This window comes from Neofelis nebulosa, chromosome 11 (genome assembly GCF_028018385.1).
Source record: "Neofelis nebulosa isolate mNeoNeb1 chromosome 11, mNeoNeb1.pri, whole genome shotgun sequence".
In the NCBI taxonomy this organism is placed as follows: domain Eukaryota; kingdom Metazoa; phylum Chordata; class Mammalia; order Carnivora; family Felidae; genus Neofelis; species Neofelis nebulosa.
This window is the reverse complement of record NC_080792.1, coordinates 45714153-45730587: the sequence shown is the minus strand read 5'-3', so window position 1 is coordinate 45730587 and position 16435 is coordinate 45714153. Positions and strand designations below refer to the sequence as shown.

Sequence of the window (16435 nt, the reverse complement as noted above, 5' to 3'; positions counted from 1 at the left end):
CACTTCATAACTACAAAATCAGTCAGAGGATGTGGTCTCCTTGGTCTCTGCAGACTGCAGCCCAACAGAATGAGACCTCCATGGCCAGAGCCCACCCCTCATTCACTCCTGCCTGGATCAGATCCAATCGCTGACCTAGAACATCTAGGAGGCTGGGAACAGCTAGAAGGCTGGGAACACTTCTCATTTCTAAGTTATAGTCCTTCAAACTACATGGGAAAAAACATAGCAAGTTCAAGTATCATAACTAATCCACAAGCTCAAGAAAGGTGCCTTAAACACTTTTTTTCTTTGACTACAATAGCAAAATGGACAATTTTCTCATGGATCAAGTTTATATACAGATTATGTGTATATTTATATCTGTATAAAGGTATTGATCCATGACCATGCTGTCTATGTGGGGGGATGTATTACAAATACCAAATGAATATACATATATATCTATAGTATACCTACTAGCTTGGTCCCTGACACGTGGTGGAAAGCACCCAAAAGAGATGGGTGCTATAAATAATAGTTCCCTTTTCCTTGGGTTGAGAGGAAAGATTGGTGTCGAATGGTGAGGCACCTGACTGAGCTGGAGACACAGAGTAAAACTAGAAAATAATGATTAAAAGCTTCCAAACTCATCCTGACATTCCAATTTGTGACATTACTCACAAAGGAAGCGCCATTTATCTCTGCCATCCTTGAGCACTCTTTTCTGAATTCCTCTCCTCTTTCCCTAGAAGCCTACAACCTAACGCTCCCTTAAATCTGTCAGCCCTTTCCGGTAGCAGGTACCTCCTTCCTCCCAGACGGGATCAAAACGCCCATCTTCCAGGGTTCACTGCCAGGAGATCAGGGGAAAGCAGTAATTCAAGGTGTGAATGAGGCCGGATCCTCCCAGGAAAGGTTTGCAAGATAAAGGGGATTTTCAAATGTCTACCTTGGGGCAGGCCGGGGCAGAAGGGTGGGAGGCACAGAACCCAGCTGGTGATGTGGGAATCCTCTCCTTCAAGGTCTCCCCGAGTCCCTCAGCTTTCCAGGGTTATACACATGGACTCAAACAACTCGGGAGCCCTCTGCCATCCTCACACCGCTCCCCCAGTAGGAGGAGTATGCTTTAGGACTTCCCTGCCACCCCCCCTCCCCGGCCCCCCGCCCCATATGAAACACAACCAAACTCACTGCCTGGACAGCCAGTAGGAGCCCAATTGTTTGTAGTCACTAAACAGGAATCACAGATCTCAGAATACAGTGGGTTTCCAGAAGAAGGAAGTTCCCACTGGAGTTCCCACAGCAGAGCAAACTGCTGTGACAAAAACTCCCGATGAAAGTTCAGGTGCTCTGGACGGTTTACAGTCCTGTAAGAGATCTCCCACTTTGTTGTTCTTGAAAATTCGGTTATCCCAGGCTTGGACCGAGTTTAGGATAGGATATAAGTAAAAAACAAATAAATAAAATTAAATTAAATTAAACTAAATTAAATTAAATTTAAAAAATGGCTCCGTCAGGTTGTTAAACTATAAGCTGAAAGGAAGTCTGACTGTAAAGGAAGTTGACCAGAAGGACGGGAGAATTGCTGAAAACCTAAAACATGTCTAATTAGGTTTGGTCTTCTGTAGTATAGTGGATACACTGTGGTCTGCTGTTTAGTTTAAAGCCATGGGTGTTAGGAAATACAGCCCTTGCTGTGATGAGGGATCTCAACTGGCTTAAACACTCTGTTTCTAGATTATGCTCATTCCCTGTTCTAAAAACTCAACACCATTCACAGCCCATCCTCTCTTGAGGAATAGCAGGCAAAGAGAAAATTTTACAAATCTGAAAACCTAAAGTTTAGAGTCTAAAATTTTATGGAACCTAAAATTTAAAAGTTCATCTGCTTCCACTGTGGTGTCCATGTATCAAGCAGACAATCACTCCAGCTTGAAGCCCACTAGCTTGCCCACCCGCCACGGAGGACTGAGGGCAAAGGCCAAATCCTGCTCCTGGAGGTAGCACTTAGCAGGTAAAAGGAGGCTCTTGAACTGAATTCAGGGTCTTTGGAACACCACTAGTGATGACTAAAAAAGTTTGCGCATGCAATGTTTCAAATCTGAAAGCTACGTTTTCTCTCAGTTTAGTTTATCAAGGTCAGTTGATACGCCCTTCTGGACCAACTAATTTCCTCCACCTTCACCCTATCTAAATTCTCCAGAGAAGTCTTTAGAAAGGCATCCTGATTAACTAGTATAATACAGTGAAGGATCAATCAGGAGAGGTAAAAATAGGCTCAACAAATAACGTTCTAGCATGTGACAGACCCACAGATTGCCAGCCTATAGGTTTGTTCCCAAGATTTTCAACACAGGGAACCACGTCTCAATTCCTGTATCAATTCTGCTTTTGAAATGGCAGCTAAGACGCCACAAGGTAACCTGAAACTTAACTTTCTATTAAATAATTGGAGTTTTGACTGGCCTGGGCCAAGACAGAGCCAGCTTTAAACAGCCTCACATACAACAAGCAGTCCTATTGGAAAAAGGGACTCTTACCTGCAGTGACAAGAGGGTGGCTTGTTAGGTAACATTTGTTTGGGGAGCCAGATTCTAAAATCAAGATGATTCAAGGATTTAAACTTTTTTTTTTTGTTTTTTTTTTTTAATGTTTATTTGTTTTTGACAGAGACAGAGACAGAATGCGAGGGGGTTAGGGGCAGAGAGAGAGGGAGACACAGAAGCAGAAGCAGGCTCCAGGCTCTGAGCTGTCAGCACAGAGCCCAACGCGGGGCTCGAACTCACAAGCTGTGAGATCATGACCTGAGCTGAAGTCGGACGCTCAACCGACTGAGCCACCCAGGTGCCCCAAAGGATTTAAGTTTTAAATGAATGGGAACCACTTTCTCATTTGGCAGCAAATACTTCTCTTCCTGTTTCCTGGGTCAGATTTAATAGATAGTGAGCTGACATACATGTGGGTTTACAGCAATTTAGAATACTTCATTTGCATAATGATTGCAATAATAACATGCAAGAGTTAAGAATACTCTTTCCCAAAATGACTGCTGCAAACCATTAAGTATATCACCTTTTAACTTTCCTTATTTTGATCTGGTTTTAATACTTCATGAGGCCAAAATCTTGCCAATGCAACTACTTGCCAAGCGGAAAATGGATTAATTTATAAAGATTCCTGGTACCAAAGCCAAAATAGTAGGTGCTCAATAGCTGCTTCCTGAATGAATGAAAAAAGTTACACACTTAATGTTACTGACACTTACTTTTTCCACCAATCTGAACAGGAGAGCAACTACTCCTACAGTAGAAAAAAGGAAGGCAGCCACAGCTAACATTAAAAATCAGGGAAATATCCTGATTTAAACAAGGCAGCTAATCCTAATAGCTCCAGATAACCATTACAAAAAAGACTTGTTACAGTTGCTCTGGCTGTTAAACCCACGACTCCCTTCACGTTTACTGAAGTTTGATGGATTCTCTCTTTAAGAGAGTAGCCCTCCTAAATTAAAAATAAGACTGGCGATTTTTTCAATAATGCATAAAATGCTTGTGTTTGTTTGTTTTTTCTATTAAGCAGACAGATTGAATATCCCTTCTCCCTTCCCACACTAAGCACCTGAATGAAAGCTGGTTTCCCAGTGCTAACAACATCTGACTTCTCAAAGGCAAGGTCAGGAACAACTGCATGTGCCCCACAGACAGGCTGCTGCTCTCCTTTTCAGCTGGGACGCTATAAGGTGTGACTGGCTCCTAGTGAAGTCAATGGGGATGTGCACCACCAGCTCCAGACTCTTTCCACTACTCGATTTCCTACTTGCAGAATTCCTGAAAACTATTTCTAGAAGTAATATGGGTTAAAGTCAAACACGTGCAACTGAAGACACCTTTGTCACAAGCTCACAAAGGTGTCTGAGTATGTATTTTAGGGAGCTAATGCTCACATCTTTGGTACTGGAAAGAGGCACAGTCTATAAAAGCTTTAGCGACAAAACTATGACATTTAGAATCTAAACCTTACTATGTTGTGTGCAAATAAAAAAGACTAAAGTTACAAATCTCTATCATCCATCTAAGCAGAAGAACTGTTCTCTGAGGCAGGAAGAATGCTGTATTTTCATGTAAAGAGAACAGCTACGAAAATGTAGGAGGGGCTGTGCTAAACTAAGCCTTTTAAAATGTACCATGTGATCTCCATGAGCGCTAAGAAGCCGCACCAGTAAGTGGATCATCTTAGATCACAACAGCTATGCAGGAGGGGAGATGGAAACTACCCTTTGCTTTTACCACAGCCATTCCAGGGAATTAGAGTGAACTTCTTAAAGCAACCATCACAACCGCTACCATAACCCCTCCCCACCCCGCAAAACCAACAAAAATCAGGAACTTCACGTGAGTAAAAATCACAAATTCCATGATTGCTAATCCTTGGATGCATTCATTTTTCAATGACCCACTTATGAACACTCTCAAGAAGTAAAAAGAGTAAATGCATTTAAAGTTCTAGGCTCTTCGTTTGTTGAGAAACTTGCAACATTAGAAGAGAATCAAAGCATCGGGGTGTATTATCAAGAAGTCTAGAATAAGATCGTCAACGGTGGAGTTCTATGCAATACCACTTGAGGAGTCTGGCCAATATTAAGGTTAGATAGCCTGTGTTCATAATTAAGTAATAGTGACTGAAGCTGAAGGCATACATTTCCTGAAGATTAATGACCTAACAGCATTTCCTGAAGATTAATGACCAGCCAAGAGGAGGTGACTGCCTAAAGCAGTGCCTTGGGCCACTAACCCCAGCTGGTCATTAATCCCCAGGAAATGCCCTGGACCTCAAGGTTACAGTGATTTTAATAAATACAAGAGGAAAAAGTTTAATATCAGCTTTCTACAGAAACTCAACATTTGTATCATTCTTAGAATGCTAAGACCGCCATAAGGTGACTTCTATAGGAATCACTAGAGTTCCCTTAAACTTCTTAATCCTGGTTAAAAACTTACTTTAACATAAGTGAAAAGCAGGCGTGTTAATACGTGAACAACTTTTTGTAGTGTTTTAACTACAAGGAACTCAGCTATAATAATGTTTTGCATAATAACAATCAGCCAACATATGGACACTCAAATCTATTTTTAATTTTAATCTATATTTACGTGACAGTAACTCAAGAAAAATAAATGAATCAGTATTCAGGTTTATAGAACTGATTTATCTCACTCAGTTAAAACAAGACTGTGACAGAGCAACTGCATTCCTTAGACCAAAACAAAACCGACCGGAACAACTCCCTCCTCCCATCTTTTGAATCTTAACTCGATTCTATAGGACACTGATGTCAAGAAACTAGCAGACTGACGCCAGGAGGCAAACTGTTTCATTATTATTCCAAGCAGATATATACTTTAATATTAAACTTTCTCAGGCTTTTCACTCCTCAATTAATCAGGTGCCACTCTAAACCAGGACATTTTAAGGGTCTTACTTTATCAGAAGAATGTGAACATTTATTTTTGATCTCAAAGAAAAAGCAAACCCAAATTCTCCAAAGAAGAATTCTCCTCTCCGCCCTTACAACTCCATAAAACCACCTCCTGGTCTGTCGGAAATGTACCACGCACATAGAAGTACAGAAAGACACATAGCCGGCAGGTCTTGTGTATTTTAGAGAACTTTGCTGTTTATATTAAATTCATTCACAGCCCCTTTCTCTGTTGGCCTTGATGATTAGCTGGTAAACCTCTGAAAGGGTCAGATTGTCCAGAACTGGAATTTCCACTTTGGAAAAAGCACAGAGGTACCTGACATCTGTTTCTTGAAGGGCCTGCACTACACCTCCAGACTTACAGTCCAAATTCCTACTTCTGCATGATGGCAGGGAGGTCAGAGTTGTAAAACCTCCAGTGGCTACTCCTGCCTGCAGAATAGAGCACAGCCCCCAAAGACCTCTCGTTTCTGGCTCCCAGAGAAGAGTATTCCAAAGATGAGTACAATTTTAGTAATATGAATATATTCCTCTAGGAAAAATAATAATAAGCATCCGTTCAAGTCCTCAATCTCAACCTAGAATTTGGTACTGCTGAGAATTAACTAATATTAATATTGAAACAGTTCCCTAATCCTTGATGAGGACTCTGAAGTCCAGAGAGGTAAACTGATTTGCCCAAAGGGCTCAGCTTCTGGGCTACAACTTCTTAACTTTGGATGTCCTTGCCACACTACTGCGCAGTTTGTCTTAATTAAATATCTATATTCTTAAGTGTTACCTGCCCCCTAGATAGTGAGCCCATGGGGCTAGGGAGAGGCAGTGAAGTTTGTTGCCTAGGTGCTACCCACTACCGGGCAGGGAGCCTGGCTGGTAGTGCTGATACCCCTTCCTTCTATTAACAAGTGACTTTCTTTTATGGAAAGCGCACCCCAAACATCACTTTACATTCAGCTACCTATTACAGTATAAACTGGCACTGGATTACCCATCTCTCCACTCCCCGCCCACTTACAGGAAGTGGGCTTGGCACGTTTTCTTTTTTCTTTTTTATAACCGTTTTTGTTTTAATCTTTGTAAGCTATGGCAAATATGCAAGAGTATTTTAATGGTTACTTTACTCAAATATATTTTAAGTAATTGCTTCCTTTATATGCGCGGTATTCCTACACTGTGCCTTATTAAACTCATGCATTCAATGGAGAGTCAGGCTGCCTCCAACCCTTTTGTTCTGAGAACTTTGAAGTTTTAGCCTTACAGCTCAGCACTGAATGTTAGGGACCTTGGCTTCTCAACATCTTTTAAGGTTAGGCATAAACTTTCCTGAAAAGCACAAGAGTTAAGCTCCTAAGGGTGAAATCAAACCAAATCAAATCTGATTCAGTATATTTAGTACTTTTTAAAACTCCTCCCCGCCCCGGACCCAGACCTGCGTTAGCAGGAGTTAGTCTAGAAATGGTACCAGAGAAACATTTCATGCATAGAGTTTGGTTTGGTTACCTGGGTGGGGGAAACAATAGCAGGTGAAACTACTGTGGGAGAATTGGTGCTTCTGTGCCCATTGGCTTCTGGAAGAAGAGGCAGGGGGTCGTGTTTCACGGAAACCACCACCACCGCATCCACAGGCTCCGAGGGGCGGATACAAAGTCTTTTGGGGGAAGAGGGGCCGCAGATATCCCCAGACCCGAACACCGACTCGTACAGAGCGCGCTTGGGCGCAGCCTCAGATTTCACGTCGGGCCCGACCTGGCTGTCTTTGGGGAGGATATAGGTGTTCCCCAGCGAGGGCGGCTGGGGGCGGTGGTGGTGGGAGGGATGGGTGGGGGGGTGGTGGGAGTGGTGGCGAGCCGCCCCGTTCAGAGCCTCCGCGTAGCAGCCCTGCGGGGCGGGCGAGCCCAGTTTGGTGCCGATGCCCGCGATGCTGTTGAGCGTGGCGATGGAGACGGCGCCGATGCAGTGGTTGGTGTAGGTCTTGGAGAGCTTGGCCGCCTTCGAGAGCATCTGCATCCTGGTGCCCAGCAAGTTCTTGCCGATGGCTTTGTTCTCGTACCAGGTCACATCGCCCTCGCTGCAGTGATCCCGGGGCCGCTGGAAGAACGCCTTGCAGAGGGGGTTGCGCTTCGACAGGTACTTGACGAAGCTGGCGTAGGGGCAGAACTCGGTGCCCGTCTCGTACATGCGGGGCAAGTTCTCCTCGTCGCTGCTCTCGGCACGCTTCTTGCTCCACGACGACGAGCGCGACTTATGGTAAGGCCCGAGGGACTTAAAGTAGACGAACTTGCGGCCGTCCTCATCCATAGCCAGCCCAAAGGAGTCCTCCTCCAGCTCGCGCTGGTTCTCGCGGCCTCGCGTGCAGAAGTACATACAAGTCTCGAACCAGACCTTGTTGAGCAGCCCGAAGGGCGTGTTGGTGCTGAAGACGCTGGAGGTGTAGAGCTTGCGCAGGTCGGCACGCGTGATGGCTTGCTTCTGCACCACGGGCCCGGCGCCCTGCTCCTCGAGCTTGCGGATGACCGCGGCCAGCGTCAGGTTGGCGCTGCGCAGCTCGGGGTCCTTGGTGAGGTCGAGCGTGCGGCAGTACGGGGGCTCGTTGAGGTAGCGGTTGAGGGAGCTGCGGATGCTGATGAGCGACGACTTGCTGTAGAGCTGGCCGCTCTTGGAGCGGGCCTCGGCGTAGAAGGAGCGCAGCACGCGGCACAGCGCCCCCTTGTCCATGGTCTCGAAGTCCGGGCTCTGCGCCTTCTCGCTCAGGTACTCCCGGAAGATGCGCACGGCGTAGCGGGTGGCCAGCCGGGTGTTCTCGCTCAGCCGGGCCCGCTCGGGGCGCTGCAGCACGTCGGGGTCCAGCTCGGCGCTGTCCCCGGGCGGCCCGCCGCGGGCCCGGGGCGCCAGCAGTCGCGGCGGCGCCTCGGGCTCCAGCGCGGCGCTCTGGTCCATATTGATCATATGGACCGGCTCGGGCTCTAACTCCTCCCCGGCCGAGTCCTCGGGCTCCAGGGGCTCGTCCCAGTCCAGCCCCATCTCTTCCTCCTCCTCTTCCTCCTCCTCGTCCTCCTCCAGCCCCCCACCTCCGTCCTCCTCCTCCTCGTCCCCCGTTATCTGCACCTCTTGGATCTCGTCGTCCTCCTCCTCTTCCTCCTCCTCCTCGCCCGCGCTGCAGTAGTGCGGGCGGCCGTGGCGGCGGCCGCGGCCCCCAGCACCGCGCTCGCCCTCGCCCCGCTCCCCATTGTTCTCGGCGGCGGCGGCGGCGGCGCTGGCGCTGCCGCCCGCGCTGGTGTTACAGTCCCCGCTGCCAGGCATTCTCGCCATATTGCCGTCTCTCTGCCAGTCCTCGGGCAGGGCGCATGCGCTATATTGGACCGCAGCGCTGAGAGCTTTTGTGTTTAATGACCTTCAGCTACCGGGAGGCAAAGCCGGGCTCTTAAAGGAGCCGCGCTCCAATTGTCAGTTCGGAGCGCTACTCCGGAGGGGCAGCGGCGCGCAGGGGATGGAGGGGAGGGGAGGCGGGGGTAAGTTAGGCAGTGAGAGGGTAAGGACGGAGGCTGGCTGGACCCTCTTCCTCCCCCACCCCTCTCCCCACTCCTAAGAAAACTTTAACGGGGGGGGGGTGAAGAAAGGGGAGGGAGAGCTGTCGGTGGGGGTGAAACACTCCCAACTTACCCTCTGGCGGAGTGGCGCGCGGGCCCGGGCGGGAGAGAGGGAGGGCCGGCGGGAGGGCGGGGCGGTCTCGCTTCTCTAAGTAATGCCCGAGGAGCAGTGCCCCTTCCACTGCCCCCTCATTGCCCCCCGGAGCCGGGGATTCGGGGAGGCGGCAGAGCCGGGCTGGCCGCGGGTGCTGCTCGGAGAAGCCGGGTCTGGGGCCGCCCGGAGCGGAGCAGGCAGGTTAATGAGCAGGGTGGAGGAGGCACGGCGAGGCCCCGCACCCTCTCTGCGCCCGCGGCCAGGGCGCAGCGGGCGAGGCTTGGGAGCGGGATGGGGCTGGCGGCGGCGGCTCCCCCACCTACTTGCTGGCGGCGAGGCGCGGGGGCCTGGGGCCAGCCGCACGGCTCCCAGCTCCCTTTCCGACTCTTGCAAAGGAGCGAAACACGCCCCACGTCAGCCTCATCCCTTTCGACTTTTCCAACAGCCTCTTTTAAGCTGTCATTAAAGACCCGGGGCGCTCCCCGTAGGTCTAGGGCAAGTCTGCGCCGGTCCCGCCAGCCTGGGGAAGGAGCAAGAAAGAAAGACTGGGAGGGGCGGGTGGGAGGGGAGACTCGGGGAGAGGCGCTCCGGACCCCAGGGACCCCTCCCCGCACGCTTAGGCCGCCGCCCTCCGGGCCTCGGAGCACACTGACACAACTCCCTCTGGCGAGGCGCTCCACCTGGTTGGAGCTAGAGCAATGCCGATCCCTAAGGCCCGTCGGCGGGCGGGCGGAAAAAGTGAACTTGGGTCTCGGCCGCCCCCGCCGCCGCCACAATTCCGGCAATTTGGATCCCGAGCGCGCTCTCGTTCCAAGTTTGCCAACCGCCATTCTTTCGCCCTCGGGGCTGCGCTGCCTCCGGCGCACGGGGGCGGATACCTCCGAAACTGGAAAGGCGGCCAAAGAGCTCGCCGGGTCCCGCTTTCCCATAGGAGACACTGTCCCACTTCCAGCCGAACGCCCGCCCCCGGCGCGCCCAGACTCCGGGCGCGTCCTCGCGTCCCCGCCTCCCTCTCTCCCGGCCCAGGGGCAGCGCCCCCAGAGCTGCGGGAGACCTCGGTTGTTTTCTTTGGCGGCACAACCCCTTCCATGTCGAGCTCGCACGGCATCCTAATTTTCTCCTCCTCGGGCAGCCCAAGTGTCCCCTGGCGCTCCGCCAGCTCCAAGTCCCGGGGGCTAAGGGGAACCAACGGAGACGAGTCCCAGCAGCGCGACCCCAGGGCGCGCAGACCCTGCTGTGAGGCAGCCTCTCTGTCCCCTCCAGGGCGTCCTCGAATTTGCCCTCAAGACCGAATTCTAGGCACTAGGGCTGTAGACTTGTCCATTGCCGGTTCCCCCCTCCCGGACTCCCCCGTCTTGCTTTCTGGGCAGTTTATAACTTTATGCATCAATAGAAACCCATCCGTCAACTTGTAGTTTAAAAAAAAGAAAAGAAGGGAGGGGCACTAGGTCTCTGGGCCGCGTGGGCGTCTAAGTGGGAATTGACTCTCTTCTCCAGCAATCTGTGTTCGCCCTCCGCGTGTTTCCTCGACCCTGTACGCGGCAGAGCTTTGGGGAAATTGCGCCAGGTGTGAACAAGTTGGGGCAAGTCCGTGCCTCCCGGGCCCCCTCCCGTTCCTCGGGCAAACAGACACACGACACACGCTCTCATGCGTCCTGTTGTCCGCAGAGAACCGTCCGGGGAGGTGAGGAGTTCGGTGGTTGCACTCTTCGGGAATCATCCCCGAGGTGCTGCCGGCTTTGTCAAAAATGCGCAACGTCCCCGGAAATGTGTAGGAAGGCGTTTGTTTCTTTCCCGGAGCTCAGGGCACTAGGCAGCTAAGTTAGTTGCACGCGCGACCCGCGCACACACCAGTCGCACTGCGCTACTTCCGGACGGCTGGCCCTTTGTCCCGGGATGCTCCCAGTTTTCCGGCCGCCCGAACAATCGGTTAGGGAATTTCAGCAGTGTTGAAACCTCAGGTGGGCGCCCAGCAAGTTACCTACCAGGGGCTGCTCTCCCGTGGCCCTCACGGCGAGCGCAGTGCGCCGAGGGGCTGAGCTGGGGACACTGGCCCACGTTCCAGCCCCGGTGCAGAGCACTTTTGCAGTCGAGCCCCCTTCACCCCCCCACCCCCCACCTCCGCCAGCTCCCCTCCCTGTTGGGCGAGCTGCTTTGAATTGCTCGCAGTTTGCCGGAGGCGGTGTGCTGGGTCGGACGCTCCGGGAAACAAAGCAACCAAAAACAGCTCCCAGTTGACGTCAACTTATTTCCAGAAAAGAAAATAGTTTTGTGCTCCCAGGACAAAATACCCCCCAGGGCAGGTCTCTACCGGCAAAAGCCAGAGGGGAGAGGGCGATGGTGGGCAGTAGCAGAAGCAAAAAACCCCAAGTGCAAATAAATTTTTAACGGACTTAGCAAAGCAACAGTTTCAGATGCTGCTTGAAGGGTTTGCAAACAACGGGCAGGACCCTCGCAGACCTTAAGTGTGAAAAACACACCTTGGAAAGTATGCCTTGGCCTGATTTTCTGGCAACTGTGAATCTGCTTCGTGGCACCAGCTCCTGAAAATCTACCAAAATTCTTTGCCCATTAATGATTCTTCATCAAATATTGGGAAAGACCTCTTCAGGTTAGAATCTACAGTATTTTTTAGGAAGAACATCCAGAAAAACCCTTCTCAACCGCCACCAAAAACAAACAAACAAACAAACAAACAAGTTGCTTAATTTTTAAAACCCAGTAACACAAAACTACAGTTGAGTTTATGAAGGAGTTCAACTCCAGGTTTAGTAAATGATTCCTTAAAAACATCCTGCGGCACCATCCATTCATTCAGTACCAAACTGAGAGAAAAAGGCTTTGTTATTATTCTGGTAAAGAGGCAACAGGGTCTGTCTTCTGCCTATCAGCCCAGTTGGGATTCCTCTACTTAGATTCTGCCTTATCATAAAAGCCACTGAAGTCACCCACCAATTGTAACTGGATAGCTCCTTTATAAGGATGATTTCTTTATTTCTTGTGCAGAATGCATAGCTTCTTTATATCAAATTATCCCAGTATTGTATGAAACATTTATTGCAATTATTTAACTGTCAGAATTCATTACTCTAAAAGCTATGGTAAGATGTTTCTATCTTCGCCAAGATACTCCACATTTTCTATCTCTTTCATAATCATTAAAAAGTAGCATCTATGTATTTGTGCTGCTCCATTTCTTAGATTACTTGCAAGTGGTGACATTATTTTGGAAGGAAAAACTCCAAATGTCTCCCCCTCATTTTACAACCCACTACTCCCATTTCATGGTCACACTTGATGAAAGGTTATATACCATACAGACACACATTCTGCTCTTCCTCCTTTTTGCTTCCGACCTACTGAGCTGCATCTATTATATCACTGGTGTAGTTGCTTTTTATCTGCCTGTTTCCTCTGCTACACTGATATACCTTTGTAGTTTAGGCTGGAGCCTGGGCCATGGTGAGCACCCCAGTCAATGAATGAAGATCTCCATTTAGTTAAATCTATATTTATTTATTTTTATTTATTTCTTAAAATATTTCTCTTTTTTGGGGCGCCTGGGTGGCGCAGTCGGTTAAGCGTCCGACTTCAGCCAGGTCACCATCTCGCGGTCTGTGAGTTCGAGCCCCGCGTCAGGCTCTGGGCTGATGGCTCGGAGCCTAGAGCCTGTTTCTGATTCTGTGTCTCCCTCTCTCTCTGCCCCTCCCCCGTTCATGCTCTGTCTCTCTCTCTGTCCCAAAAATAAATAAAAAACGTTGAAAAAAAAATTAAAACAAAAATTTCTCTTTTTAAAAAAATGTTTATTTATTTCTGAGAGAGAGAGAGAAAGAGCAAGGCAGACAGAGGATCCAAAGCAGGCTCCACATTGACAGCAGAGAGCCTGATGTGGGACTTGAACCCACAAGCCATGAAGATCACAACCTGAGCTGAAACCAAGAGTGTGATGCTTAAATGACTGAGCCACCCAGATGCCCCTAGTTAAATGCATATTTAGCAAGAAACTTCTTGGTAAAAAATCTTAAAATATCATGGATCTGAATTTCTACATTAAAAATCAGGACGAGGGGCGCCTGGGTCGGTTGAGTGTCCGAACGGCTCAGGTCATAATCTCACGGTTCGTGGCTTCAAACCCCATGTCTGGCTCTGTGCTGACAGCTCAGAGCCTGGAGCCTGCTTCCGATTCTGTGTCTCCCTCTCTCTCTGCCCCTCCCTCGCTCATGCTCTGTCTCTGTCTGCCTCTCAAAAATAAAGAAACATAATAAATTTTTTTTTTTCAAAAAAATCAGGACAAAACAGCAACTGCAAGGAAACATTATTATTTGCAACTTAAAATATATGTGAAGACTGCTCTGGTTTAATGTTTTCCTGCCATAATTTACCCTCTGGTACAAACATACTGTAGGAAGTTATTGCAGAAGTAGAGTGAGGAATGGAGGTATCCATGTATTAAAAGAGGTGGATTGGGAGGATTTAAATTGATAAATTCAAGAAGTTTTGTGGACTCTTGGGGGCAGAGACCAGAAAAAGCATTTAGTTCATTACTCTCAAGCCATGCTTTCTTGATTTGATTACTTAACAATTCATAAAATACTACGGAGTTTAAATAGTAATTCAAATTGAAGCGATTCTGATATATCCTTGTTTCAAAATTTCACCGTTCGTTTCTGTTGAATTCACTTGAAAATCATCTTGAGCAATATGTTTTGAACTCCAATGAAACAAGAACCCGTGTACTCTAACTCTACAAAGTGGAAGAAAAGAAAAATAACTCCACAAGAGCACAGAAACTATGTCTTATTTCTTCCTGCATCTCTGGTTCATTTTCAACACAGTTCCTTAGCATATTTTAGCAGAGTGGTCGGCACATAGTAGACATTCAGTAAACACACAAATATTTATACGTGGGGAGAAAGCTAACCTCAACAAAAGGCTGTGGTGCAGAGTGGTTAAAACTTCATCTTTGAAACAGGGCTGCATGGGTTTGAATCCTAGTTTGGCCTTCCCAGTTGCCTTTAAAATTTTTTTTTACTATTTTTGAAGATTCTACTTTTTTTTACATAATCTCTACACCCAACGTGGAGCTCGGACCTACAACCCTGAGATCAGGAGTCGCATGTTCTACCCACTGAGCCAGCCAGGTGCCCCATCTAGTTGCCTTTTTAAAAAATATGTTGGTTCTTTCATTATTTTATGATCTGGATTGTAGTTAATAGCCCCTACTGCATAGGATTATTGCCAAGAATTAAATGAGTTAAAATGAGTGAAGTACATAATACAGTGTCTGGAACACTAGTAAGTGTTCAGCTGTTAGCTCATATTTGTTAAGGCTGTATTTTCCAGGTTTGAGTGTAAAAAAGGAAAGCAAGGCCAGAAGGGCTCACAAAGGTTAAGCCACTTGCCCAGTGTCTCCCAGACCTGTATAGGGCACGAAAGCTTGGCTTTGTAGCTCACACCTTAGTCACTTGACCACATACAGCCTCTAGGAACCAAAGAATGAAAGAAAAAAAAGTCTTCAGAGGAACAATTTCTTACCATTAAAATACTCCTGTGTGTCATTTGATTTGGGAATCAAATTTTGCAAAGCCAGAAGAGTACTGAAGCGGAGTCCTAAGCTTAGATTGTGAGCAGAGCAGACATGCCCTAGGAAACATCTTTGTCACTTGGTACCTAAAACACTAGCACTATTTTCCTGGGCTTTTAGAAGTAGCAACCCATCTGGGTCTTAGAAGAAATGACAGTCAAGAATTTTAGAGGCAGAAGTAATGCCCACAAACCCAACCAGACTAGAATGAGGTGTTTTCTCTTGAAATCCTGGGCTGTTCTGCATAAATCTCCTGGGGACAAGGAGGGTACTACCTATTTTTATCTTTGATGCTTTGTCAAAAAACAGGTCAGAGTGAACTTAACACAGTGATTGACAGGAGTAGAATTTTTAGTTTCTAAGTGCTGCCTGGTAACTGTAATTCTTGATCTTTCTACCTAATAATCACCTCCAGTCCCTAGGCTGTTTTTAAAACAAGTAATGAATGTGGAGAATGTAGTTTTCCATAAGTAAATTGTGTTTTTTGTGGAGCTTAAAAGTTTGCTTTTTGTTATAACAATGTGATGATGAAACTTCACCTGATTAATAGAGAAATCAAATGTAAAGCCTGTCAAAGTTAAAGATAAAATTAATGATAGTTGTTTTTTGTCTTCTAGTCATATCTCTTTAAAGGATATGTGGGAGGGGTGCCTGGGAGGCTCAGTCAGTTGACTTTGAATCAGGTCATGATCTCATGGTGAGTTCAAGCCCCACATCAGGCTCTGTGCTGACAGCTCAAAGCCTAGAGCCTGCTTCAGATTCTGTGTCTCCCTCTCTCTCTCCCCCTCCCCTGCTCATGCTCTGTCTCTGTCTCTCAAAAATAAATAAACATTAAAAACAATTTTTTTAAAGAAAAAATAAAGGATATTTGTGATTAAAGTGGACGTTAAAGTCCTCTTATTAATAAAATATATTTCTGTGCCATTGCAATACTAATTAAGGTGGAAAGGGAAATAAAGATGCATGTTATTAGCATGTCACAAATACATATATTTTAAATAATGGAGGAGCTATTTAAAGTTGTCTTAGAACATAAAATTTTCCTAAAACTACTTGCTACATTTCAAAAAAGTAGCCTATTCACTAAACCCAAAGCAAAACAAACAACAAAAATGTAAAATACCACTTTATGCCCAAATGTTGGTATGAAAATGTTATTCTCATATTTTTTAATTGCCAACCTCAATTAAGATAGCCTTTGAAGAAAGCAGGTAGGCAGTTTCTCAAAAGCCATGAAAATGCTCGTGTCCTATGACCTAGAAATGGCTTCTGAAGAAGATGAATTTTCTTCGGAAATATATAATTTTACTTATATTTTGGTAAGGTTTGGTTTGCAGCATCCGGACCACTTGGATAAATGAATTTTTCAGTACCTGTCGCAAAGTTTGCTCTAGAACAACATTGCATAATGTCTTGGAGACTACTTTTGTTTCTAAACTTTAGAGAGTAATTATTTGTTGAAGGAAGGAAGAAGTCCAGTTAGGGTAAAATTGTGTCGTCTCAATATTCTATGGTAATGTCAAGCACCCTTGGATGAATATGGGTAATGACAGTGAAGATAAAGCTTATAAAATAAAAGAGAAAAGCAAAATAAAATTTAAAGCTTATATTTTAATATCTTCACAACTTTGAGAAAGTTTAACTGGATTTTAAAGCTCTAGATATCAGAAATTCGTATCTAGATATATCATGGCAATTCACAGGATGTG

The 16435-nt window shown here is 47.0% G+C and overlaps 1 protein-coding gene across 5 annotated transcripts in view; it reads right to left on the bottom strand.

Moving 5' to 3' along the window:
• The window catches only part of KCTD1 (potassium channel tetramerization domain containing 1), a 187670-nt gene that overhangs the window by 83222 nt on the left and 88013 nt on the right, over positions 1-16435 (bottom strand). Inside the window, exon 1 of one of the 5 annotated variants that reach the window (XM_058692459.1) lies at positions 9122-9341. The exons of 2 other annotated variants lie outside the window; for them this stretch is intronic. Coding sequence is in view for 2 of the 3 variants with exons in the window: in XM_058692455.1 (XP_058548438.1) it covers positions 6962-8770 (1809 nt within the window). In the remaining variant the exon portion in view is untranslated. Of the gene's footprint in view, positions 1-6961; positions 9074-9121; positions 9342-16435 lie in introns of those variants that run through there. 2 more of the 5 variants (XM_058692455.1, XM_058692456.1) reach the window with 2 other exon arrangements.